The sequence below is a fragment of the Chelonoidis abingdonii genome, chromosome 1 (assembly GCF_003597395.2).
Source record: "Chelonoidis abingdonii isolate Lonesome George chromosome 1, CheloAbing_2.0, whole genome shotgun sequence".
Taxonomy (NCBI): domain Eukaryota; kingdom Metazoa; phylum Chordata; order Testudines; family Testudinidae; genus Chelonoidis; species Chelonoidis abingdonii.
Window position 1 is genome coordinate 228,103,409 of NC_133769.1, and position 27,341 is coordinate 228,130,749.

Sequence of the window (27,341 nt, forward strand, 5' to 3'; positions counted from 1 at the left end):
ACTGAATAAAGTATTTATTCTACAGCCTAGAAGCTGTGAGCTGGTATTCGCTTACCTCTTTCCAGTATGTTTTTGGCCCGGTTTGTGACCAGTTGCTCAAAAGAACAATTAATCAGTCTTTTATTGGTGAATTTTGCACGTTTAATCACATTTTTAAAAACATTTCCCCAGTCAATTTCACCCTTGTGAATCAATAAACAGTAAAATAAAAATATTCCTCGTCTTGAACAAATTAACTTCCAGTATACCAGGTGTTGGATTCTTTGTTAGCTTTTTGTTTCTGTGCCACTGTTCTTGTTGAAGCACTGTGTGGTATTTGACGCTGTGAAATATGAACAGAGACATAGTTGCTGCCCTGAGGAATTTACAATCTTAAATTTTGATTCTGCAAAGAGTTAAGCATGTTCTTGCTTTTCTGCTGCGTCTCAGATGTGACTCATGTTACAATAAACTCATTAGTGTTTCCATCACATATTTGCTTTATTAGTATACAAACTACTCCAAAATCTAGGATAATTGTGATAGCACACCATTTTAAAAAAAAAGTATTGACTTCCCCTAGAGCTGTATAGTAAGGGAAATTTATATTTGGAAGCAGATTAAGCTAAATTGTCAGGGGTTTGGGGGGACCATTCTTAATCCCGGATAAGAATGTTCACAGAAGGAGTTAGTCCAGAAAAACTTTAGTGCTTTAAATTCACACCCTACCTGATTCTGGAATAATTTCCCAATGTAGATAAGCCCTAACCATCACACTGTGATACTGTTAAAGAAATGAATATTAATTCATTGTGTCATATTTTGTTTCCTTGTAAACTTTATTTAGTAACTGTGAATCTCTCTGTAGGGGGAGCTGGTAGCAACCACTATGTTTGTTGTCTAATGCCATTACAAAAAAAAAAGACCTTGTTTATGAAATCTTTAACACATCCATTGTTTGCAGCAGGCCTTTGAGTTCAATGTGGAGAACTGGGCTAGGGCAGTGCCTGTTCTTTGTCTTATGATGTTACATTAAGGTTTTGTTGAAATACAAACTGTCGAAAATCTGTTTTCTTCTGTCATTTTCAAGACTCCAGAAAACTTGTGCCAAAATGATGACTGAAAATGAATATTCTAAGGCTGGGCCGATGCCGCTATTGCAGCAGAAGACACTAGGAATGGTGGGAACTGCCAGAGCAGCCATAGTGGGAGTGGAAAAAGTTGGGGGAGAGTTACAGGCAAGGCTTCTTCAAGACTGTGTGAAGAGCTACTTCCTTGTATTTGTGTTAAACCTGCTGCCCATTAATTTCATTTGGTGGCCCCTAGTTCTTATATTATGGGAACAAGTAAATAACTTTTCCTTATCTACTTTCTCCACGTCACTCATGATTTTATATACCTCTATCATATCCCCCCTTAGTCTCCTTTTTCCAAGCTGAAAAGTCCTCACCTCTTTAATCTCTCCTCATATGGGACCCATTCCAAATGCCTAATCATTTTAGTTGCCCTTCTCTGAACCTTTTCTAATGCCAGTATATCTTTTTTGAGATGAGAGAACCACATCTGTATGCAGTATTCGAGATGTGGGCGTACCATGGATTTATATAAGGGCAATAAGATATTCTCTGTCTTATTCTCTATCCCTTTTTAAATTATTTCTAACATCCTGTTTGCTGCTTTGACTGCCGCTGAACAATGTGTGGACATCTTCAGAGAACTAGCCACGATTACGCCAAGATCTTTTTCCTGACTCATTGTAGCTAAATTAGCCCCCATCATATTGTATGTATAGTTGGGGTTATTTTTTTCCAATGTGCATTACTTTACATTTATCCACATTACACTTTATTTTCCATTTTGTTGCCCAATCACTTAGTTTTGTGAGATCTTTTTGAAGTTCTTCACAGTCTGCTTTGCTCTTAATGCAGGTTAGTCTCATCTGCAAACTTTGTCATCTCATTGTTTACCTGTTTCTTCAGATCATGTATGAATAAGTTGAATAGGATTGGTCCTAGGACTGTCCCTTGGGGAACACCACTAGTTACCCCTCTTCATTCTGAAAATTTACCATTTATTCCTACCGTTGGTTCCCTGTCTTTTAACCAGTTCTCAGTCCATGAAAGGATCTTCCCTCTTATCCCATGATAACTCAATTTACGTAAGAGCCTTTGGTGAGGGACTTTGTCAAAGGCTTTCTGGAAATCTAAGTACACTATATCGACTGGATCCCCCTTGTCCACGTGTTTGTTGACCCCTTCAAAGAACTCTAATAGATTAGTAAAACATGATTTCCCTTTACAGAAACTGTTCTGCTATGTGTCTGACAATTTTATTCTTCACGATTGTTTCAACTAATTTGTCCGGTACTGACATTAGACTTACTGGTCTGTAATTGCCGGGATCACCTTTTAGAGCCCTTTTTAAATATTGGCATTACATTAGCTGTCTTCCAATCATTGGGTACAGAAGCTGATTTAAAGGGCAGGTTACAAATCCTAGTTAAAATTCCACAATTTCACATTTGAGTTCTTTCAGAACTCTTGGGTGAATGCCATCTGGTCCCAGTGACTAGTTACTGTTAAGTTTATCAATTAATTCAAAAAATCCTCCTCCAGTGACACTTCAGTCTGTCACAGTTCCTCAGATTTGTCACGTACAAAAGCCGACTCAGGTTTGGGAATCTCCCTAACATCCGCAGCCGTGAAGACTGAAGCAAAGAATTCATTTAGTTTCTCTGCAATGACTTTATCATCTTTAAGTGCTCCTTTTGTATCTTGATTGTCCAGAGGCCCTACTGGTTGTTTAGCAGGCTTCCTTCTTGTGGTGTACTTAAAAACATTTTGTTGTTACCTTTTGAGTTTTTGGCTAACTGTTCTTCAAACTCCTTTTTGGCTTTTCATTACATTTTTACACTTAATTTGGCAGTGTTTATGCTCCTTTCTATTTACCTCACTAGGATTCGACTTCCACTTTTTAAAAGATGCCTTTTTATCTCTCACTGCTTCTTTTACATGGTTGTTAAGCTACTGTGGCCCTTTCTTAGTTCTTTTTTAATGTGTTTTTTAATTTGGGGTATACATTTAAGTTGGGCCTCTATTATGGTGTTTTTGAAAAGTGTCCATGCAGCTTGCAGGGATTTCACTTTAGTCACTGAACGTTTTAATTTCTGTTTAACTAACCCCCTCATTTTTGCAGTTCCCCTTTTTTAAATTAAATGCCACAGTGTTGGGCTGTTGAGATGTTCTTCCCACCACAGGGGTGTTAAATGTTGTTATATTATGGTCACTGTTTCCAAGTGGTCCTGTTATAGTTACCTCTTGTACTAGATCCTGTGCTCCACTCAGGACTAAATTGAGAATTGCTTCTCCCCTTGCTGGTTCCTGTACTAGCTGCTCCAAGAAGCAGTCATTTAAAGTATAGAGAAAATTTGTCTCTGCATTTCATCCTGAGGTGACATGTACCCAGTCAATATGGAGATAATTGAAATCCTCCACTATTATTGAGTTCTTTATTTTGATAACCTCTCGAATGTCCCTTAGCATTTCATTGTCACTATCACTGTCCTGGTCAGGTGGTGTTATATTCTCATTAGAGCACGGAATTACTATCCAGAGATTCTATGGAACATGCGGTTTCATTTAAGATTTTTACTTCATTTGATTCTACATTTCCTTTCACATATAGCGCCGCGTTTCTTCCTTCCACCACTCTCCCTCCGGCACGACCTGTTCTGTCCTTCCGATATATTTTTGTACCCCGGAATGATTGTCCCCAATTGATTGTCCCCACCCCACCAGGTTTCTGTGATGCCTGTTGTATCAATATTCTCCTTTAACACAAGGCACTCTAGTTCACCCATCTTATTATTTAGACTTCTAGCATTTACGTACAAGCACTTTAAAAACTTGTCACTGTTTATCTGCACTTTTGTGATTTATCAGATTCTTTATGTGAATGTTTCTAGTCAGACCTGGCCCATGCTTTACCCTGTTCCATCCTTTCTTCCTGAGTAAAACCTAGAGAATCTCTATCAATAGACTCTTCTCCAAGAGAAGTCTCTGTCCGATCCACGTGCTCTGCTGCAGCCATCGGCTTTCCCCCATCTTTTACTTTAAAAACTGCTCTGCAACCTTTTTAATGTTAAGTGCCAGCAGTCTGGATCCACTTTGGTTTAGGTGGAACACATCCTTCCTTTATAGGCTCCCCCTATCCCAAATGTTTTCCCCAATTCCTATGATGTTCCCTCAGAGTTCCCCAGTGCCAAACTATTTACATGAGCTAGATGCAGAAGAGAAGATTTGTCTGTAACAAAGATCAAATTCTAATTTGGAAAATATAAGATAGCATTGTGAATCAACAGAGGTATTATCAGAAACATGAAATACGTGATTTTCAAAAAAGGGGTTGATAGGGTTTTTATTTTAATTACCATCAGTTGCAAGTAATCAATAAGAAATTGTTATAACTGATGAGCTTCCTTATTTAGGTCATTGTAATGTACTTCTGAGAGAAGTTTTAAAAAGGCTTCAGATTTCCATCTTCAATAGTGTGACTTATGTAAAATCCCTTTCAGGTTAATTATTTTAAAAGAAATGTATGCAAGAGTAGTGCTGTTCTGGAAAGAGTACTACACTGCTAGTGTATTTCAGGTATACAGCGTACAACATTTTTGTAAGAGTATATCACACTGAAATACTGACTTAATTTTTTGATGATATTCCTGATGTACAGGGGCATACTTCTTTATTTGGAAAGATGAGTTTAGCTTGATCATATTTCTTAATCACTAGAAACATTTCAACTGGGCACACTTCTAGACCTTATTTGCACAAGTGTATATGTGCATATTTATACAGTTAAGTCTTGAACTAAGCTCTTTGGATTCTCCTCTGGCTATTGGATTTATTCTATGACTAGTAGGCAAAGTGTATAGACTTTGAAATCAAGATGATTTTTAAATCTCTGCACTTAAAAGTTTTAGCTATTTATTTAAATCACAGTTATTTAAATTAAGATTTTAGTACTTTATTTCTTAGTGTCCTAATGAAAAGTGTATTTTTGTTTGATAGTTGAGCCAAAACATGTTTATCTATTTGAAGCATTAAAAGTGTTATGCTAGACATCTACCAAGATAATACGCTATTTTAAAACATACTTGCTTGACTTTGTTACCATGACAGAAATGAAGATTGTAAAAAATGGTTTAACATGGTTCCAGCAAAATTACTTTTTAACCCAGTGTTTAAAAGGCCATTGTCAGCGTGGTGATATGTTAAACCATATTTTACAGTATCTTGAACAAGAAAATGATCAGCAGCTTCTGAGCAAAAAGAAGATTGGGGGTTGTCGTTAAATCTTTGAGTTCCTGACAAGAACATTCTTGGGCATCTCCTGGTCCTGTGGTTGAATTTTTGGGCCGATCACACCATAGGGACGTTTGAAACAGAAAAGGCCCTGGAAGCTATAAAAGAATGAGAAAAAGAAGAAAAAGTGAGAAATAAAAATGGGGGAGAATTTAAAAACACCAAAAAAAATTTCAAAAGGAGGAGAACAGAATATATATACAAACAGGAAAGGAACAATAAGTATGGTGACATTTAGACAGGAAAGAGAGGACAATTAGAAATAAAAAGTAGCAAAGCCTTCTACCAAATGACTTAAAATATTAAGTGTAAGTACTTTGAAAGGAGGATCCTTTTCTCCTCTCTGTTCTCTCTAACTCCAAGCCCATTTTTAGCATTTAATTTTTTTAATCATGTAGGACCGAAGCCTGCAGCATCAGCCATTTTGACTGAAATGGGTCATAGGATTGGGCCCCATTGAAAAACTTGGATTGGGAGAAAGCAGCAACACACAGTAGTTAAATCCCCAACACATTTGTGCAAGATGAAGAAATGCAGGCAGCCTGTATGAGGAATATAAACTGTTGTTCAAACATTGTATGGATTAAAAGCTTACTCAAGGTTTTTTCCGCTGCTTCTACTGTAATGGTGATTGATGGAGGAGGTTACAAATTTATAGCTAAAATAGATATGTGCCAGCAAGCAGCAACCAAAGCTGCATATTTTGAGGAAAAAATGGATTTATAAGGGACCTGTGCATTGAAAACTGACCTCCAGTAATAACCTAACTTTGTGTTCATGTAATAATTCCTCAGTGTACCATCCTGCAATTCAAAAACTGGATAGCTGCTTACTTTTCATAAGTTTCTTAACTTTGGGAAAAAATTTGCTCATTCTTTGGTTTTACAGATGACACATTCTGTTCATTGTCCTGATTTCTATTATTTCTGCACTTTTCATATACAAACTTAGAATTGCCCATAGAATTATGTAACATTACTGTTTCTACCCAAATCCACAAGGATTGGATTTAATTCTAGACTATTAATTGTTTTACCTGGTCAGTTTCAGTATCTCTGATATTTGTGAATAGATTTGTGATGTTTACAAAATATTTTGGAAGGCATGACATTAACCTACAGTTATTTCTTATGTTTTCCTTGCCAGGAAGAAGGCAATATCAAAGAGATTGCAATAACACATCATGTAAAGGAAGGACATGAGAAAGCAGACCCTTCACAGTTTGAACTTCTTAAGGTTCTAGGACAGGGTTCTTTTGGAAAGGTACGTTGTACAGTTTTTTGTGGATGGGTTTTTTAAAGGGCAGTAAGAAGCCCTAGGATTGGACAGTAATAAGGGTGAAATATTTAGAGCAGTCAGATTTTTATATTCAAGCCATAGTCCAGGTCAAGATTATGTTCTGAATTGGGCTTTACTAACAAAGCATTCAGGCTCTGGCAGACCCTTTTGAAACCAGTAAATCTGTTCCAAATTAAGCTATTCTGTAAACCTCATAAAGGTTCCTGAATTCTCTCCTTGTGGAACTCTGATATAAAAGTTTTCTGAAGTAAGATATTCAGTATTAAGATGAAAGAGTATATTCATCCTGAATAGATCCATTCCATGTATGTTACCACAGTGTCATACCTGAAAGAAAGGACAGATGGTAGGCAGAATGGCCATCATAAGGGAAAAAGTATTTCACAATGTAGAATGGCTCTAGTTTTATTCATGTGTTACAGAAAATAGGCTTTGGTCCTATACTATTGAATTAATAATGCTGAGATTTAGACCTGTCAAGCAATTAAAAAATTAATCGCATGATTAATCACACTGTTAAACAGTAATAGAATACCATTTATTTAAATATTTGGGGATGTTTTCTACATTTTCAAATATATAAATTTCATTTACAACACAGAATACAAAGTGTACAGTGCTTACTTTATATTTATTTTTGATGACAAGTACTTTTTTTTTCTGTGCAAATATTTTTCAGTTCACCTAATACAAGTACTGTAGTGCAATCTCTTTATCTGAAAGTTGAACTTACAAATGTAGAATTATGTACAAAAAAACCTGCATTCAAAAATAACAGTGTAAAACTGTAGAGCCTGCAAGTCCACTCAGTCCTACTTCTTGATCAGCCAATCGCTCAGCCAAAAAAGTTTGTTTCCATATGCAGGAGATAATGCTGCCTGCTTGTTTACGATGTCACCTGAAAGTAGGGTTACAGGTGTCCAGTTTTTGACCAGAATGCCTGGTCGAAAAGGGACCCTGGCAACTCCGGTCGACACTGCTGGCCGGACCATTAAAAGTACGGTCGGCGGTACTGTGGGACTAAGGCAGGCTAGTCTCCACCTGTCTTGGCACCGTGCTGCGCCCCGGAAGTGGCCAGCTGGTCTGGCTCCTAGGTGGGGGGACCACAGTGTCTGCATGCTGCCCCTGCCCCGAACAGTGGATTTGCACTCCCGGTAGCCAAGAACTGCAGCAAGTGGGAGCTGGGGTGGTGGTCCCTGCTGGTGAGAGCAGCGTGTGGAGCCTCCTGGCTCCCGCCAACCTGACTGCCGGACCTGCTGCTGGCCACTTCTGAGGCGCAGCATGGTACCAGGACAGGCAGGAAGCCTGCCTTAGCCCTGCTGCGCTGCTGACCAGGAGCCACCTGAGGTAAGCCCACGGCCCAACCCTGAGCCCCAGCCCTGTACCCATATCTCCTCCCACAACCAAACCCCCTGCCTCAACCCACAGCCCCCTCCCACACTCCAAATCCCTTGGTCCCACTGTCAAGCCTGGAGCCCTGTCCTGCTCCCCAAACCCTTCATCACCAGCCCCACCGAACAGCCCTCGCCCTCACCCCAGAGTCCATGCCCCCTGCCTCAACCTGCAGCCCCTTCCTATACTCAGAATCCCTCATTTCTGGCCCCACCCCAGAGCCTGCGCCGCCCAGTTAGAGCGCTCACCCCCTCCTGCACCCCAACCCCCTCCCCCAGCCCAGTGAAAGTGAATGCAGGTAGGGGAGAGCAAGCCACCAAGGGAGAGGGAATGTAGCGAGTAGAGGTGGGGTGTCAGGGAAGGGACGGGGCTAGGGATGTTCTGTTTTATGCTATTAGAAAGTTGGCAACCCTATCTGAAAGTGAGAACAGACATTCTCATGGCACCGTTGTAGCCGGTGTCACAATATATTTGTGTGCCAGATGCACTAAAGATTCATATGTCCCTTCGTGCTTCAACCACCATTCCAGGGGACATGCATTCATGCTGATGACAGGTTCTGCTCGATAACAGTCCGAAGCAGTGCAGATCAACGCACGTTCATGTTCATTGTGTGAGTCAGATGCCACTAGTAGAAGGTTGATTTTCTTTTTTGGTGGTTTGGGTTCTGTAGTTTCCTCATTGGAGTGTTGCTCTTTTAAGACTTCTAAAAGCATGCTTCACACCTCATCTCTCTCAGATTTTGGAAATTGGTACTTCAGGTTCTTAAACTTGGAGTCAGGTGCTGTAGCTATCTTTAGAAATCTCACATTGGTACCTTCTTTGCGTTTTGTCAAATCTGCAGTGAAAGTGTTCTTAAAATGAACATGTGCTGGGTCATCATCCGAGACTGCTATAACGTGAAATATATGGCAGATTGCGGGTAAAAACAGAGCAGGGGACATACTATTCTCCCCTAAGGAGTTCAGTCTCAAATTTAATTAACGCATTTTTTTGAATGAGAGTCATCAGCATGGAAGCATGTACTCTGGAACAGTGGCCAACGTATGAAGAGGCATACAAACATTTAGCATATCTGGAACGCAAATACCTTGTAATGCTGGCTACAGAAGTGCCATGCAAATGCCTGTTCTCACTTTCTGGTGACGTAAATAAGAAGAGGGCAGCATTATCTCCTGTAAATGTAAGCAAACCTGTTTGTCTTAGTGATTGGCTGAACAAGAAGTAGAACTGAGTGGACTTGCAGGCACTGAAGATTTACATTGTTTCGTTTGAGTGCAGTTTGTAACAAAAAATATCTACATTTTTAAGTTGCACTTTCACCACAAAGAGATTGCATTACAGTACCTGTATGAGGTGAATTGGAAAATACTATTTCTGTTTATCATTTTTACAGTGCAAATATCTGTAATCATAAATAATATAACTTTGATTTCATTACAACACAGAATACAATATATATGAAAATGTAGAAAAAATCCAAAATATTAATACATTTCAATTGCATTCTGTTGCTTAACAGTGTGATTAAAACTGTGATGATTTGCAGTTTTTTTTAGTCGCGATTAATTTTTTAAATTGTGTGAGTTAACTATGATTAATTGACAGCCCTAGTGACATTCAGTAGTCCCACAGGGTTGGTTCTACCAAACAACCTCCATTAAAATTTGGACAAGACAGAACTGTTCCTTATCTTCAATTCACCTTTTAATTTTGATAGAACCACTTGCAATCTTATTCAATAATAATCTTAATGTTTGGGACATTAAAACAGTTACCATCATAAGCAAGATCGCCTTGCTTGCAGATAACCTTTTCATGTACTTATTTCAGTGAGTGCGAAAGTGAATATTTAAAACCTTAACTGCATTTGGGAGATGTACAAGGGTCACAATCAAGTGAAGGAAGATTGAAATATATCATATAAACCAACAGTACTTTCCAGTTCCTCTTTATTATTAGAATCCAGATTAGGTACTCATCATGAACATAAACCAAGATTTTTTTAACACCCTATTACACTTTAATTCTGTACCTGTCCTGGATAAAATTCCTCATTGGAGAGAGATGAGGACATCTATCTATGCCTAACTGTCAAGTAAGGTGCAATACCTGTTCTAAGTATTTTTTTCCCATCTGTTCTCTAATTAGTTAAGAAACACCACCAAAAAAAGTTAATTTATTTGGATAAATAGAAACGTTGTTAGCAATTTTAGCAGTAGCATTGCCGTTCATCTGAATATGTAATTCCTTGGCTTAACAAGAAACAAACCCCAAAGGTACTTTCTGTCTGTATCCTGTTCCTTTGTTAAGGCATCCTACCCAAATTGTCATATGAAAATCTCTATGTTCGGGTACAGATGAGTAATCCAGGATAAAGAAAACAGTCTCAGAATCATTAAAAGTTACCTTTAAGAACTCATGAAGGACATGATTATGATATCTATCATTTCTATAAGGCCTTGATGCCTGGGCAATTCTTAAATAGTAATAACTCATAATTTTGGGGCAATAATAACGACAAGGACCTGATTCTCATTAACACTAAGCCCTGTTTGTATTTCTCTGGCATCCACTTGCATCAAAAGAGGTCTTGGTGTATATGAGAACTGGGCCCAAAATTATTACATATAATTTACTGTACTAAACAATAAAATTTGATTCACATAACAATTGTCATCTCTGTCTTGAGTCGTACCTCTATCAGGTCACTAGCACAGCACAAGCATGTGGGAGCACCCTCTGTTTTCAGATTTACCCTGAGTGTTACATAGGAATACTAAATTATCATTCGGAAAATGACCTGTCTGCTGTGTCTTTTCATAAGTGAACCAAAACATAAATATAAAACGGTTTGTGTATTTGGCTTTCCTTCTTACTAAACATAGAATTTGTCCACAGTGGAAATCAATACATCCCCTTCCATATCTGAATGGTTTAAGGATATTAAAAAGATAATCCCTCTCAAGAAATCCTATTATACTGCAAAAGGAAATGAAACACACTTTAGTTGGGTCTGGAACTACTTTACTAACACATGTAACATTCAATCACAGTAAACTATAACGAGGTAGATTGGCACAATTGTCTTCTCACAATTTTCTGGTATATTTTTAAAAGCCCTTTACTATGGATGATACATTTATTGCCTTTAATTACTTATGAGCAGTTGTTTGACTTGCAGTCATTATATATTTTTCCTCTCTGAATTAACTCTTCCGCTCATCCCAACTATATGTAATGTCTACAGCTTGTTTATAACCATTTTTGATATGTCCCTGTTAATTCCTGTAAAATGTGACACTGCTTGAAGAGAAATATTTAAAAAAATATTAACTGAAGAGAATGGTCAGAATGTTTAATTTGCTGTTTCATTTAACTGTTTTTTTAAATGCTTATTGGCTCAACTTTTCAGACACAACTAAATTCATCAATTAAGTTAAACTAGGATAAATTTGGCCCAAAATATTTTTTGTTTTTTAAATACAAGTAAAATTGGAGGGAGAGGAAATGTGATAGGTAAAGAGGGACATTTGTAATTAGGTACACAAGCTGTATAAACATGAACAAACAAAGATAACTGTAAGTGGTCAGTACTAGAGATGGGGAAGCCATTTGTTACAAATAAGAATTTTATTGAAAAAACAACTGTGAATCCATATTACTAGAATTAGATACCAAAGTTTACTGATCTGATTTATATTTATCTCCTTTAAGAACATTTTTAATATATTGAATACAGGTATTTCTTGTCAAAAAAATCTCAGGATCAGATGCAAGACAGCTTTATGCAATGAAGGTATTAAAAAAAGCCACACTGAAAGGTAAGTGATACTTTCCATAAACGACAGGTTTCAGAGTAGCAGCCATGTTAGTCTGTATCCGCAAAAAGAACAGGAGTACTTGTGGCACCTTAGAGACTAACAAATTTGTTTGAGCATAAGCTTTTGTGGTCTACAGCCCACTTCTTCGGATGCATGGAATGGAACATATATCGAGGAGATATATATACACATACAGAGAGCATGAAAAGGTGGGAGTTGTCTTACCAACTTTGAGAGGCCAATTAAGTAAGGGGAGGAAAAAAAAAACTTAGCTAGTCAGCAGTTGATAAGAATTGTGAGAATACTTACATAGGAGATAGATTAAGTGTTTGAGGCATGATATGCTCTCATCTGCCCATGGAAAGAAGCCCTGGAGGAATTCCACCATGATTTCATAATTTCCATCCCACCATCAACCTCAGCCTAGTCAGGTCCACACATCGCGTCCATTTCCTGGAACTACTACTCCATGCGTGTGCATAAGCAATGGTCACATAAATACCACCCTATACCGGAAACCTACTGATTGCTATACTTACCTACATGCCTCCAGCTTCCATCCAGGACACACCACACGATCCATTGTCTACAACCAAGCTCTAAGATACAACCACATTTGCTTCAATCCCTCAGACAGAGACAAGCACCCACAAGATCTCTATCAAGCATTCTTAAAACTACAGTACCCACCTGCTGAAGTGAAAAAACAGATTGACAGAGCCAGACGAGTACCCAGAAGTCACCTCCTACAAGATGAGCCCAACAAAGAAAATAACAGAACACCACTAGCTGTCACCTTCAGCCCCCAACTAAAACCTCTGCAGTGCATCATCGAAGATCTACAACCTATCCTGAAGGATGATCCCTCACTCTCACAGATCTTGGGTGACAGACCTGACCTCGCTTACAGACAACCCCCCAACCTGAAGCAAGTACTCACCAGCAACCACACGTCACTGAACAAAAACACTAACCCAGGAACCTACCCTTGCAACAAAGCCCGATGCCAACTCTGTCCACGTACCTATTCAAGGGACGACATCATAGGACCTAACCACATCAGCCATACTATCAGGGCTCATTCACCTGCCCATCTACCAATGTGATATATGCCATCGTGTGTCAGCAATACCCCTCTGCCATGTACATTGGCCAAACTGGACAGTCTCTACGCAAAAGAATTGATGGACACAAATCTGACATCAGGAATCATAACACTCAAAAACCAGTAGAGAACACTTCAGCCTTTCTGGTCATTCAATGACAGACGTGTGGGTGGAAATTTTGCAACAGAAAAGCTTCAAAAACAGACTTAAACGAGATACTGCTGAGCTGGAATTGATATGCAAACTAGATACAATCACCTTAGGTTTAAATAGAGACTGGGAATGGCTGAGCCATTACAAACATTGAATCTCTCTCTCCTTGTAAGTATTCTCACACTTCTTATCAAACTTAGTACTGGGCTATCTTGATTATCACTTTAAAAGTTTTTTGTTTTTTTTTTCCCTCCCCTTATTTAATTGGCTTCTTAGAGTTGGTAAGGCAACTCCCACCTTTTCATGCTCTCTGTATGTGTTTGTATATCTCCTCAATATATGTTCCATTCCATGTATCCGAAGAAGTGGGCTGTAGCCCACGAAAGCTGATGCTCAAATAAATTTTAGTCTCTAAGGTGCCACAAGTACTCCTGTTTTTTTTCCATAAACGATTACTTTAATTAATGTACGTACGTACCAAATCTTAATCTTCTGCAAACAAAAATATAAATACAGATACTGTTAAGTGTTCAACAAAGATCTTTTAAGTACATGCTTAACTTAGATTCTAAACCATCAAATAGGACAAAAAGTAATGTCATTGTATTATAAACACAAAAGGATTAATGAATGAAAGCATCACGTTTGTAGAATTTTTAATTAAAACAGTTTTCTTTCTGTAATAGCTTCTGATCAACTTGTTTGTTGTCATCCTGTCAGAAACCCATGTCCACTAGATATGAAATTTCTAAACCTTTTACTACAAACTTCATTATAATGTAGTTCAGTAATCCTTCTTGAAATAATTAGTATTAAAATCCATGTCCCTTATTGAAGCACTGCATAGGCATAATATATGTTTCATGAAGATAGCTGTGCTATATCATTACTTCTGGTTAGTTGATTTGATCCTGGACATGTTAGTAGATACTTATTAAATGGCATAGTTCTGTTCTCCAAAATGCTGTGTAACTTTGTGGATAAAGTTTCTTGTCTTTTGTTGAGAAGGTTAAGAGATCAAATTACGTTTAGTTTGTGATGTTGAAAAAGTCCATTGTTAATACCTCTTTTATTATGATAGTCACAAAAACTGAGTATTTTTGTACAACAAAACCTCCCAACTTTATAAAAAGAAAAATTCAGGAATTTAAATACATAATGATGTTGTGCCTATATGTTTTGTAGAAAAGAGGAAGCTAATTATATTCCCTCTTCCCTAATCACTTTATATATATATATATATATACACACACACGCGCGCGCGCGACCCCTGGAAAAGGATAGGAGTCTTAATATTCTATAGTCTTCCAGATACCATATTTTGTATTATTGAATCTCTCTACTTGCCACAGAACCACAGGATAGACTCCTATTCAGAGATCTTTTTCTTCTTCAGGAATCAATACACCTCAACAAGTATTTGCAGTGATACCAGGCAGTCTTTTCAGAACAGAATAGGGTTCCGTAGTGGATTGGAATATAGCATCAGGAAATCCTTAAGTTAACACAAGGAAGCAAACATCAAGATACAGTTCATACTGGCCAATGCCCGGGCTCCCTTGAACCAGGCCACTGTAGGAACTATCTTGGTTTCCTGTCTCTATCTCTTTGTCTTCATTCCAGGAGTGTGCTTTGTGTGTATCCCTGAGCCCAGTTCTTATCGATTCCTATCACCTCCCTCCATTGCCTTCCTCCTGAGTTCATATGTGTTCCACCCACCCAAGCTGGGAGCCTCTCATTGATATGTCAGTTGTTCAGTCTTTGGGATTTCCCTTGTCTCTGTAAGGCCTTCCATTGATTTGGGTTGGTCTCAGCCAGTAATAAATGACCTGTTCATATCACCCAAGAGAGTTACATGACAAAACACCTCATGGCTCTTACTCATGACATTCACAGCATAGCAATACTAAGTACAGAGTGAAATTGAGGCACATATTGGAATCATAAATATATTATCAAAATTCCCACATCTGGTTCATAGTTAGTATGAGCTTAAAGCAGTAATTTAACTACTTTTTTTTAATGTATGACGAATACAGCAAATCCTCTCCAAAAATACAGGACTTGCTCCAAAATAGAATGAATTTTCTGAGAATTTATAGGTACCGTATATACTAGATCATAAGCCAGTTCGTTTATAAGCTGACCCCCCCCAAAGATGGATAAGTAAAAATGGAAATTTTTTATAACCCATTCATAAGCCGACACTGTAATTCAGGGGTCAGCAAACTTGGGCTCCTGGGCCACCAGGATAAGATGTTGGTGGGCCAGGATGGTTTGTTTACCTCGAGCGTCCTCAGGCAGAGAGGTAAACCTAAGTAAACAAAGCCTCCTGGTGCGCCAGCTGCTTACCCTGACGGACCAGGACAGCAAATGGTGGGGAAATTTTTTGGTGAGGAGAAGCTGAGAGTCAGGAGTAGCCCTTGTGATCACCACCCACATGACCCCACCCCTAGCCCGGGACGCCCACACTTTTCCCTTCCCATCTCTTCCCACCTTATCTGGGGGGGGCCAGGGGAGGATGTCTCTGACCTGGCTGGAGCTGCTCCAGCAGGCCAGGCGGGTGCAGCCACGGCCTGCTTTGGAGGGTGGAGCCGAGCGGCACAGCTGCACCCTGCCATCACCGGAGCTGCATCTGCTTCGGAGGCTGTGGGGAGAGCAGCATGGCCAAAAGCGGAGAGACTCCGGCCCTACCTCTTCCCTTCTGTCTCTGCTGGCTGTGTTGCCTCTCCTTGCTCCCTGTGTTCGGGGGGGGAGGGGCTGTGTCCCACTTCTCCCTCTCTATACCTGTTCATAAGCCAACCCCTTTCTTTAGTGCTTTCCTTTTTTACTAAAAAAATTAGGCTTATGAATGAGTATATATGTTAAATTATCTAATTAGCTTGCATTAAAATTATTTTTAAATGGTTCCTTTTAAAAAAAAATTTAAGAGCCCAAATCACTACATTTTTTTCTTTAAATATCAGTAACGAAATGACAGACTAAGGCACTTGAACAGTCTTAAGTCTATCCTGTGAACATCATGAGGAAGAAAAATGAAAAAATCTAATGTTCCTAAAAATCAGAGTATCTTTTCTAACTGCAAGTACAATCTCTCCTCAGCTATTGTGGGGTAAACTGTCACTTTTCTATGGGAGCATGAACAAAAATTTGGTAAAAACAGTGGATTTGGGATTTTTATCAAGAAAATTTCGTATTGAATAGTTATATCATCAGTTGCCCTGTCAAGGTTTCTTCCCCCACTTTGAACTTTAGGGTACAAAAAGTGGGGACCTGCCTGAATTCTTTTAAGCTTATTTACTAGCTTAAATTGGTATGCTGCCACCAGCCAGAAGTCTGTGTCTGGCACACTTCTGTTCCCCCAAAACCTTCCCTGGGGAACCCAAGACCCAAACCCCTTGGGTCTTAAAACAAGGAGAATTTAACCATCCCCCTCCTTTTCCCCCCACCAATCCCTGGTGAGTTTAGACTCAATCCCTTGGATTCTAAAACAAGGAAAAATCAATCAGGTTCTTAAAAAGAAAGCTTTTAATTAAAGAAAGAAAAGGTAAAAATTATCTCTGTAAAATCAGGATGGAAAATGCTTTACAAGGTACTCAGATTCATATAGACTAGAGGGACCCCCCCCCCCCCCAGCCTGAGATTCAAAGTTACAGCAAACAGAAGTAAAAAATCCTTCCAGCAAAAAGACACATTTACCAGTTGAGAAAACAAACATAAGACTAGTCCACCTTGCCTGGCTATTACTTACTATTTTGAAACATGAAAGACTGATTCAGAAAGATTGGAGAACCTGGAATGATGTCCCGTTCCTCTCAGTCCCGAGAGCGAACAATGAACCAAACAAAAAACACATACAGACTTTCCTCCACCAAGATTTGAAAGTCTCTTGTCTCCCTATTGGTCCTCTGGTCAGGTGTCAGCCATGTTCACTGAGCTTCTTAACTCTTTACAGGTAAGAGACATTAACCCTTAACCATCTGTTTATGACAGGCCCAGATTTGGTGGTGGTATTTATCTGGTCCCAAAGCAGAGAAAATGCCAAGGAAGAATTTGTTCTCCTTTTTGTCTTTGTTTCTTTATGTTACTTAGAAGAGGAGCAGGTTACCTTCATCCCAGACCAAAAGCATCTGAAGCAGTTTGTTCCCAGAAAAAATTTAGAATGGTGCATAACTAACGTTTAACAGCAGTCCATGACTGAGATATAAATTAAAGATTTACTCTCTTGGGTCTTAAGCTTCAAGTGCAAGACTTTCAGATGTCTTAGGCAAATCAAAGATGAAGAATTTTTGAGAATGTTAACACCTTGTCCAGTGGATTTCTCCCCTGCTTGTGCCTCAACTGATAGTGCATTTTCAGCTATGGCTGTCAGAGGAGTTCTCAACTTACTGTTCCTCCTTCAAGATTTGGCCTTTAAAATTGATTTATTTGGATGTTCCTAAATGATTATCTATATTTTGGATTTTCTATTTTAGTTTATTTTTTTTATTTTTTTGAGAGGATTGGCAGTTTTTTTGTGGTGTACAAGATGCTTTGCCTCTGGAAGCTTTGTCCTATTCTTTACATCCTTTTTTAGACATTGGTTTCCTCCCATTAAAAAGCACTTCTGTGATTTTTGAAACTCCTGACTGTCTGTGGCCCTGAGTGGGGTAGTAAGTTGTATTCAGATGCTACATCACTGGGTCTTTTGGACTCACGCAGTGAGTAACAACCTTATCTCCATCAGTAGAACAGATGTTATGTCAAAAGCAGGAATTTTGATTGCAGCAGCAGCACTGCAAAAATCAGGAAAAGGATCCAGTAGATTCTAGAGTGTGTTTTAAGACACCAGAAAGCATTGCCTGTGAGTAATAGGCATAGGCTAAAGATACTGCGTTGTCCTCTGGGAAGTGAGGGGATACACATTGGAAGAGGTCTTGTAGATCTGTTTAGGAGTTAAGATTCAGACCTTCATGTATCTTGTAATTGCAGTGCCTCACAAGCATGAAACATTGACACAGATGGGTCCTTGGCCTTCAGATGTTGTCCAGAACTGACAGGAAAACCAAGATACTACACAAATGGGTTGCATTGATTTAACTAAACTTCCTTCTTAGACTGATTTAGTTAATCTAGTGCAATTTTTGTATATAAACGAGACCTCTGATGCAGCTTTAATCTTATGCTTTAAAGTACCAATACAACAGTGTCTTCTGACAAAGATGTTGCCTTGTTTTTGCCTCTCCCAACATCTGAGGCTCTGTGCATTCCATGACCCAAAGAGCAAGGACTTGCTATAGAGGATGCCACAATACTCAGAACATTGTGCTTGAACCTTCAGACTCAAGAATGTGATTCTGTTACAACTTATGTCTTAGGATAAGTAGAGTCACATGTAAATAAATTATTCTCTTCTGTGAAATTAATCCATTTTGAATACTAATTACAACAACTCAGTAATAACTTGTGTGTTTTGAGATTTAATGTCCCCTGCATTTAAACAAACGGTTGGTTTGCCTAAGACATTTTAGATCGTTTCCATCTTGGTTTCTTTCAGTAAACTATTTTCTTAATCCAGAGTCAGAGGCAATAGTATCCTTTAAAGACTGCTTTCTACTTGCAGGCAGTTTACATGCTTTATCACCTCCTATCTGTAGGAGAGAACCTTCAGGGAAATGCAGCTGCAGTAGCCAGAATGCATTGTTATACTGCATTCCAACCTTTTAGTGTTTGGAGCATATTCAGGAGTAAACTGATAGCCTAGATTGATTGACATATGTGTTTTTAAAAAAGACTCAATGGTGCCATAGCATTGGATGGATATCTTTTGATTGTAGTTTGTAAAAATCCAAATAAAAATTTTGTTCAGCTTATATTGGTTTAAAGCTACTTCTATCAATATAGTTTATTAAGTTTATTATAAGGTACACTTTGTACAGTAAACCTGCATTCACACCAGTGGGTTGTACCACTTTAACTCTGTTTCTAAACTGAGGTAGTACAAAAATATATGCAGATCAGAGTATAGTGCTGTTGGAGTTCTTGATTAGATTTTTAATTTTTTTTTTTAGGTTTCAAGTAGCAACAACTTGAGACTTGAGCAAGTGCCAGATTTTAATGAGATTTTCAGGGAACAATGTATTGTGAAGTAGGTTCTCCACACAGTCTCACAATTTTTTCTTTGCATCAATGTTATTGAATGGCATAGAGTTGTAATAATTAAAAATATACAAGGAGAAGTAAACTAGGGAAATGTAAGAGGAATAGTTTGTTCTCAATATGAATTATAGTTTTTGTTCATGTTGTAGTTCGAGATCGGGTTCGGACAAAAATGGAACGTGACATCTTAGTGGAAGTTAATCATCCTTTTATTGTCAAGTTACATTATGGTGAGTTATAAAAGATGAAATTTTATTTGCCTATCACTGTGGTGACGACAATTCAAATACCCTTGCAAAGAATCATAGAAATTAGAGTTGGTCATCTAAATCCCAATCCTGCAAAAATTTATTGCACATATTTAGCTTTACACACTTTGAATAGTCACCCAAAAATCAGTTTTACTATTCTCAGTGCTTAAAGTTAAGCACATGTTTAAGTCTTTGCAGAAACGGGGACTTCAGTCCATCCCTTTATAAAAGGAACGTATGTCAATTTAAATCTAACTAGTATTTTTTTTAAAAAGATTTCAGTTTCTACACCTATCACACTTCTATCTTTTTAAAATATTTTCCATCCCTGATTGAACTATAAAGACTAACGTGTACAAAAGTGTCTAGTCCTATTCCCATCAAAGTCAGTAGAAATATTCTTATTGATTTCAGTGGCAACTCAGTTATTTAGAGGGAAGAGTGAAAATGACTCTATTCAATATTCTTTTAACTGCACAGAGTAAACAAACTGCAAAAATAGAGAAGAATATATTTTCTGATCTTTCAGTTATAGCAATTTAAAGTTTTATTTGTAACAATAATTGCTAAAAAATATTCAGATGGAAGTGATTTTTTTTGTTCTGAAGTTGATAGTGCCCCTTTAATATCATTCCCTACAGTGTATTCTTCAGTGTTTTGTCCAGTCCTGTTTCCATGTGATTACTGTACGATGTAATATATCGCCATATTAGGTTGAATATCTCATAACACTAACATACATGATGTACGTTAAATGTATTAGCATGGTCACTTAAATCTAACTGTTTTATTAACAAGATTTGAAAAAGGCATTCTGACTAGCCAAGTTATTTTTTCAGTGGCATAAAGTTTATTGGTTATCTGCCTTTATTTTTTTTTCTTCTAACATGACACTGATTTGTTTAAAGGTAGAATTTATTTAAATTTTTTTTAAGTGACTGTTTCAATCTAGGAGAGAGAGAGTCATTGTTTTGGTAATGGGAACAATGGTAAATTCTGGTAAACTTATTCTTCTGGTCGTCAGTAAAAGAACGAATTAGCTGCTTATTGAAATTGTTTTTAATGGGTCTTTTCAGCTTTTCAAACAGAAGGAAAGCTATACCTTATTTTGGATTTTCTCAGGGGAGGAGACTTGTTTACACGCTTATCCAAAGAGGTAAACAATTTTTTCACATTAAACATATGGTTAAACATGATCTTTCACTGTTCTGTGTTGGGCAGGTATATCAGGAGCATTTACCTTCATGTCCTTAATTATTAAAAATGTGGTTTTGATTAAACAGATCTTAGGAATAAAAATATATTTCTATCCATGCTCTTCAGGAACTTTTGAGGGTTTTTTTCAATTTTTGTTTGTTTAGCTTTGAAAGACTACTGTCATAAGAATGTTGTTGTTTTGTTACTCCCAAGATACACTGCAGTAATTAGATTTCCCATATTGTTCTTGTGCTTCCTCATATACCGCCACCAACCAGTTTAAATAACTTGCCTCAAAAAGTATATAGAGCTATAGAAATATGCTTATACAGGGAGAATATCTGTTAGTTGCAGTAGTTTGAGTGTGTGTATTGACATCTATATTTATGCTAAATGGATCTGTATTATTAATATTAGCCCCCCTCCCGAAAGTGCTGAGCATTTTATAAAGTTGAAGTGAGCAAGATTTGTAATCCTTATGGTCATGAAGATAACTTTCCAAACATGCGCCAAATGTAACTGATGCAGTGGTGTCTGACTACACTGCAATCAAGAGGTGAGATTGTAGCTTATATAGGTAACCTTCAGCAACGCAACTTCAACACTGATGAAGCTTGGAAGGCCAAACGGAGTTCACAGAAAGTCACAAATAAACACCTTGTGAAATATCCAACACAGAAGATCCCTGGCTTTGATCTCTCATGAAGCTCATGGGCAACCCTAAATCGTATCTGCACAAGCCATGGTAGATGCGGCTACTTACTGCACAAATGGAAAATTAAAGACTCTCCAGCGTGCAGCTGTGGTCACCCAGAACACCATAGAACATATAACAGCTTGATGCCCGATTCACAAATGCGAAGGAGGCATCACAGCAGTACACTCAACTACTCCAGTCTCAATTATCTGGCTTAACCATCTAAATGTAAAATTATAATTGTTGCTCTACGTTTACATCAGCCATATGAAGAATAATCTAGCTTTGATCTAGCTAGATTGGGGTTGGCAACCTTTGGCACACGGCTCACCAGGGTAAGCACCCTGGCAGGCCAGGCCAGTTTGTTTACCTGCCTCGTTGGCAGGTTCGGCAGACTGCAGCTCCCATTGGCTGTGGTTCGCCATCCCAGGCCAATGCAGGAGATGGGAAGCCCGCGCCGCTTCCCGCCACCCCCATTGGCCTGGGACAGCGAACCGGGGCCAGTGGGAGCCACGATTGGCCGAACCTGTGGACACGGCAGGTAAACAAACTGACCTGGCCTGCCAGGGTGCTTGGCCTGGCGAGCCACTTGCTAGAGGTTGCCGACCCCTGAGCTAGATGAATCTACAGGCTATCAACAACCGTGCTCAATACCCAGGATATATACTCAGGAGGCTAGCCCTTACTGCTACCCATGCTGCCACAGCTACACAGCTGTTGCCAATTGTGTGCAGAAACATTGTTATATTTATACCACAATCCCAAATCATGTTTCATGCCTTTCTGGTGGCCAAAAGTCTCAATTGTATCTACCATCTGCCAAACGCTTCATCTTCTGTGAAAGAATCTACGACAGTGGTTCTCAACCAAAGGTCCAGCGCCCCCTGCGGGGTCGTGAGCAAGTTTCAGGGGGTCCGCCAAGCAAGGCCAGTGTTCAGCTTTCTGCCCTGGGCCCCAGAAAGTTTAAGTTCCACTGCATGGGGGTGAAGCCTGGGGCCCTGAGCTCCACCACTTGGGGCTGAAGCAGAAGCCTGAGCAACTTAGCTTCGCGGTGTCCCCTATGGCATGTGGCCCTGGGCAATTGCCCGGCTTGCTGCCTCCTAATGCTGGCCCTGGCTTTTATATGCAGAAAACCAGTTACTATGCCACAGGTGAGCCATGAAGTTTTCATGGCGTGTTTGGGGGGCTTCAGAAAGAAAAAGTATTGTATTGGACTACAATACAGCTCCCGCAGGCAACTCTAGGTTCAGCTTGCTCCACTTACTTGGGCCCTTGGCTATACACCTCTACCCCGATATAATGATGTCCTCGGGAGCCAAAAAATCTTACAGCGTTATAAGTGAAACCGCATTATATCGAACTCGCTTTAATCCGCCGGAGTGCGCAGCCCCGCCCTCCCGGAGCACTGCTTTACCGCGTTATATCTGAATTCGTGTTATATCAGATTGCGTTATATCAGGGTAGAGGTGTATTTGAAAACTTTGAGCCTCTCTTTTTCCTCAATTTACATGCTTCTTGCTGGCATCTCAGTATATCACCTTCCTGCTAGTGACTGTTCCATCTTCAGCCACTCCACAGATACGGAAATTCTAAGGGTCTTGGTTAGTGTTTTCACTAGTATGGGAGCTGGCCCTATTTGGGGTTTAAATTTGTTTCCCACAAGTGTGTTGTGTGTCAAGTGGATCAAGTTATTCATTGAGATGTCCGAGAGAGACTTAAGGCTCATTCCTGTAAGTTACTGGTGTATCTGCCTAACTTAATTTGTAGTACTGCTACATGACATTTTACTCACGCTTTCATACAGCATTGTTCTTTTGATTTGCTGTCTACCCCTTATATTGGGGAGTAGTTCTGCAGTTATGTTTTATTAGATCTCAGACTGCCTCTTCAGGATTGTATTGACTGTTAAAAAAACAGCATGAGCTTCTTGACATCCTGCATGCATCATTACCAACTAGGGTTGCTCTGCCAATCAACGACACCATTCTTCAACTTGTTTGAAGTGTCTGGCACACCTCAGCCACTTGTGCACCCACTCCCAAGGGGACAGAGAAGAGGTGTTGCATGCAAAATAAGGGGTTTAAATTTCTGTTCTCTCTCACGCTCCCCACTCTAGTGATGCAAACAGCAATGGCATGAGTCAGGTAGCAGTACCTATGCTTCACCCCAACAGACAAGGAGGGCGAACGACCAGACCTTCTGGTGCATGAGGTCGTCTTGTCCATTTGCCTTCAATTTCGAATTTCCAATTACCAGGCAAATCATAGAATCAAAAGGTTGGAAGGAACCTCATGAGGTCATCTAGTCCAACCCCCTGCTAAAGGCAGGACCATTTTCCCTAAATCATCCCAGCCAGGGTGCGGTCTAGCTGGACCTTAAATAGCTCTAAAGATGGAGATTCTACCACCTCCCTAGGTAACCCATTCCAATACTTCACCACTCTCCTAGTCAGAAAGTTTTTTCTAATATCCAGCCTCGACTTCCGCAGCTGCAACTTCAAACCATTGCTCCTTGTTCTGTCCTCCGTCACCACTGAGAACAGCCTAGCTCCCTCCTCCTTGGAGCATCCCTTCAAGTAGTTGAAGGTTGCTATCAAATCCCCCCTTAGTCTTCTCTTCTGCAGGCTAAATAAGCTTAGTTCCTTCAGTCTCTCTTCATAAGTCATGTGCTCTAGTCCTCTAATCATTTTTGTTGCCCTCCGCTGGACTCTCTCCAATTGTTCCACGTCCTTTTTGTAGTGTGGCGCCCAAAACTGGACACAATATTCCAGATGCGGCCTCACCAGTGCCGAATAGAGGGGAATAATCACATCCCTCGATCTGCTGGCAACACTCCTACTAATACAGCCCAGTATGCTATTAGCCTTTTTGGCTACAAGAGCACACTGTAGGCTCATGTTCAACTTTCCATCTACCGTAACCCCAAGATCCTTTTCTTCAGCACTGCTACTTAGCCAAACAGTCCCCAGCCTGTAGCAGTGCATGGGGTTTTTCTGTCCTAAGTGCAGGACTTTGCACTTGTCCTTGTTGAACTTCATGAGGTTTCTTGTGGCCCACTTCTCCAATTTGTCTAAGTCTACCTGAATCCTATCCCTGCCCTCCAGCGTGTCCACCACTCCCCCCAACTTGGTGTCATCTGCAAATTTACTTAATGTGCAAGCTATCCCATCATCAAGATCATTAATGAAGACATTGAATACTTTCTCAACTATGGGAAGATGACGGACTTTGCAGACAAGCTTTCTCAGCAGGATTGTGCCCGCTTCCAGGCTATCTTGGAAAAGGTTAAATTGGTCATGAGGACTTTGCTCCAATCGGGGATCGTCATGAGTAGGGATTCATGGGTGTATTCATCTGGTTTCCCCAGGGAAGTTCATAATGCTATGGAGGAACTTCCTTTCGATGAGTTTCATCTCTTCAATTAGAAGATCACCAATTCCCTCCAGTCCCTTCAGGATTCTAGAGCCACTCTATGATCCGTAGGCATCTACATGCCAGCACCCAAGTGGAAGTTCTTCCATCCACCACCTGCACAGCAGTTCAGAGCTCCTCAGTTCTTCCATCAACAGCCTTACAGACCTCCTCACCATTGGCAGAAGACTCAAAGATCCCATCCTTCAGGTCCATTGTCACAGTTTTCAACAGCACATCCATCAGAAGTGATATTTCTGTGCATCTAGAGAGCCATCAACCACCGTGCCTCTTATCATACACCCAATCCACCCCCTTTGGGGAGGTGTCTAGCACTCTCTTTACCAGCTTGAAGCATGATAACAGTGGACAAGTGGGTCCTGGATGTCATTAGACATGCCTGTACAGTCAAGTTCACAACACTGCCTCATCCTCATCCCTGCCCAATCCTGTCTCAGCGACCACTCTCACAACAGTATCCTCATCCTAGAGGTGGATTGCCTACTGCAGGTGGAGTGATAGTACCCGTTCCTCTGACCTATCAGGGCGTGGGATTTTACTCTACTTATTTCCTGATACCCAAGAAGAAGGGTGGATGGAGACCAGTCTTTGACCTCTGTCATCTCTGTTGGCTCATATGCAAACCGAAGTTTTGTGTGGTTACCTTAGCAGCCATCATCCCTTCACTAGAAAAAAGCATGTAGTTTACGGCTCTTGATATGCAAGACATCTGTTTTTATATAGACATCCATCCAACCCACAGAAAGTACTTAAGGTTTACGGTTGGCCTTCAGTGCTTCCAAGAGAGGGTCTTACCGTTTGGATAAACCACTGCTCCACAGGTCTTTACCAAGGTTTTTTCTGTAGCAGTGGCCCACCGCAGACGTCAGAGGTCGTTATATTCCCATATCTCAACAACTGACTCTTAGCAGCATGATCCAGGAAGAAGGCTTGATCCTCGACCTCCAAGCTGCTCATACTCCTATTCTCCCAAGGGATGAGTGTAAATATCGAAAAATTAACTTTAGAGCCCTAGAATTAATTGGGACATTCATCTATGCAGTTTCAGCATGCACCTACCTACCAAAGGACAGTTGCTAAAGTGGAACCAGTTGCCACAGCGGTCACCAGTCCTCCTGTCCCAGTCAGGATTTGCCTTTTCCTCCTGAGCCACATGGCAACCTGAATGTATATCAGCACCTTCAGTCGTCTACACCAGTTGTGGCTCCAGAAAGTCTTTTTTCCTGCACAAACCGTGATCCTGCTGCTGACAGTTCCTTCCGATGTACTCTCCTCCCTCTGATGGACAGATCTGGGTCAGGTCTGCACCTGGATACCCTTTCTTCCATTCCCCCCAGAAATGACAATCATCACAGATGCATCACTTGCCAGATGGGTGCCCACATGGGCGAACACATGACACAGGAACTTGGACCAGTCAGGAATCGAAAATGCAGATCAACATTCTGGAGCTTTGAGCAGTATGGAGGATGGGTCATGCATTTCTCCCATCATGTTCTCATTATGTCAAAGAACACCACAACAATTTATTACATCAATTAACGGGGAGTATGCAGTCACACAGAAGTGCTCCAGGTGTGGGATTGGTGCAGTGCCCACAAGGATCCTATTGTTGGCAGTCTGTCTTCCAGGGGCTCAAAATGTGATTGCAGATTCTCTCAGCAGGAAATTCATGACCAGCAATGAAAAGGATACCACCGTAGCCAGTGACTTTTTCAATGTACAAGGAACTCCAACCAGGGATCTCTTTCCACTCTTGCCAACAGCAAATGCATCACATACTGCTCCAAGGGGGTCTCAGCGCAATACCCTTGTTACCCGCTGATCAGACCAGATCAGTTACACCTTTTCCCAGCTATGACTACTGCTGCGTGTCCTCCACAAGATCCAGCAGGAAAGTGCCATGGTTATTCTGATGGCCCCATTCTGGCCTATCCGGTTCTGGTTTCCCCACTTCTCTGCATGTCAGCTAATCCCCCACTTCTGCTTCCAGCTTTTCCAGAAGTGCTCATGCAACATGACAGCAGGATCAGGCATCCCCATATGCAAACACTTCACCTCCCAAGTTTGGTTTTTGTATGGGCATTTTCACTAGATTGGGATTGTTTGTGGGTAATTTGAGACATCCTCTCGAGTAGCAGATAAGATTCCATGAGGTGTTCCTATTAGGCCAAGTGGAAGCTTTCCACCACCTGGGGCAGGCAGAGGTGTCTCACCCCAGAGGACATACGTTTCCTTCTGTTAGGCTACTTTCTGTCCCTGAAGACATCAGGGCTTGCACTCAATTCCAAGAAAGTTCACCCCTCTGTGGAGGGACGTTCTGTGTTTACCCTCCCATTGACTACCAGGTTTTGGAAAGGCCTCTTTAGAACTTATCCGCCCATTCAACCTATTGCTCATCAATGGGACCTCAACCTCATCCTCTTGACATTAGTGAAATCGCCCTTCGAATTTCTGGCTTCATGTTCCCTGTCTCTTCTTTCCGGGCGGGTCACCTTCTTGGTAGCTATT

At 40.2% G+C, this 27,341-nt stretch overlaps 1 protein-coding gene across 2 annotated transcripts in view; it reads left to right on the plus strand.

Annotated features, from left to right (window-relative positions):
• RPS6KA3 (ribosomal protein S6 kinase A3) overlaps positions 1 to 27,341 on the plus strand; it is a 134,171-nt gene that overhangs the window by 43,989 nt on the left and 62,841 nt on the right. For both annotated transcript variants that reach the window (XM_075060045.1, XM_075060047.1), the window contains exons 3-6: positions 6,489 to 6,605; positions 11,776 to 11,857; positions 19,404 to 19,484; positions 20,582 to 20,661. In XM_075060045.1, coding sequence (XP_074916146.1) covers positions 6,489 to 6,605; positions 11,776 to 11,857; positions 19,404 to 19,484; positions 20,582 to 20,661 — 360 coding nt within the window. The remainder of the gene's footprint in view (positions 1 to 6,488; positions 6,606 to 11,775; positions 11,858 to 19,403; positions 19,485 to 20,581; positions 20,662 to 27,341) is intronic.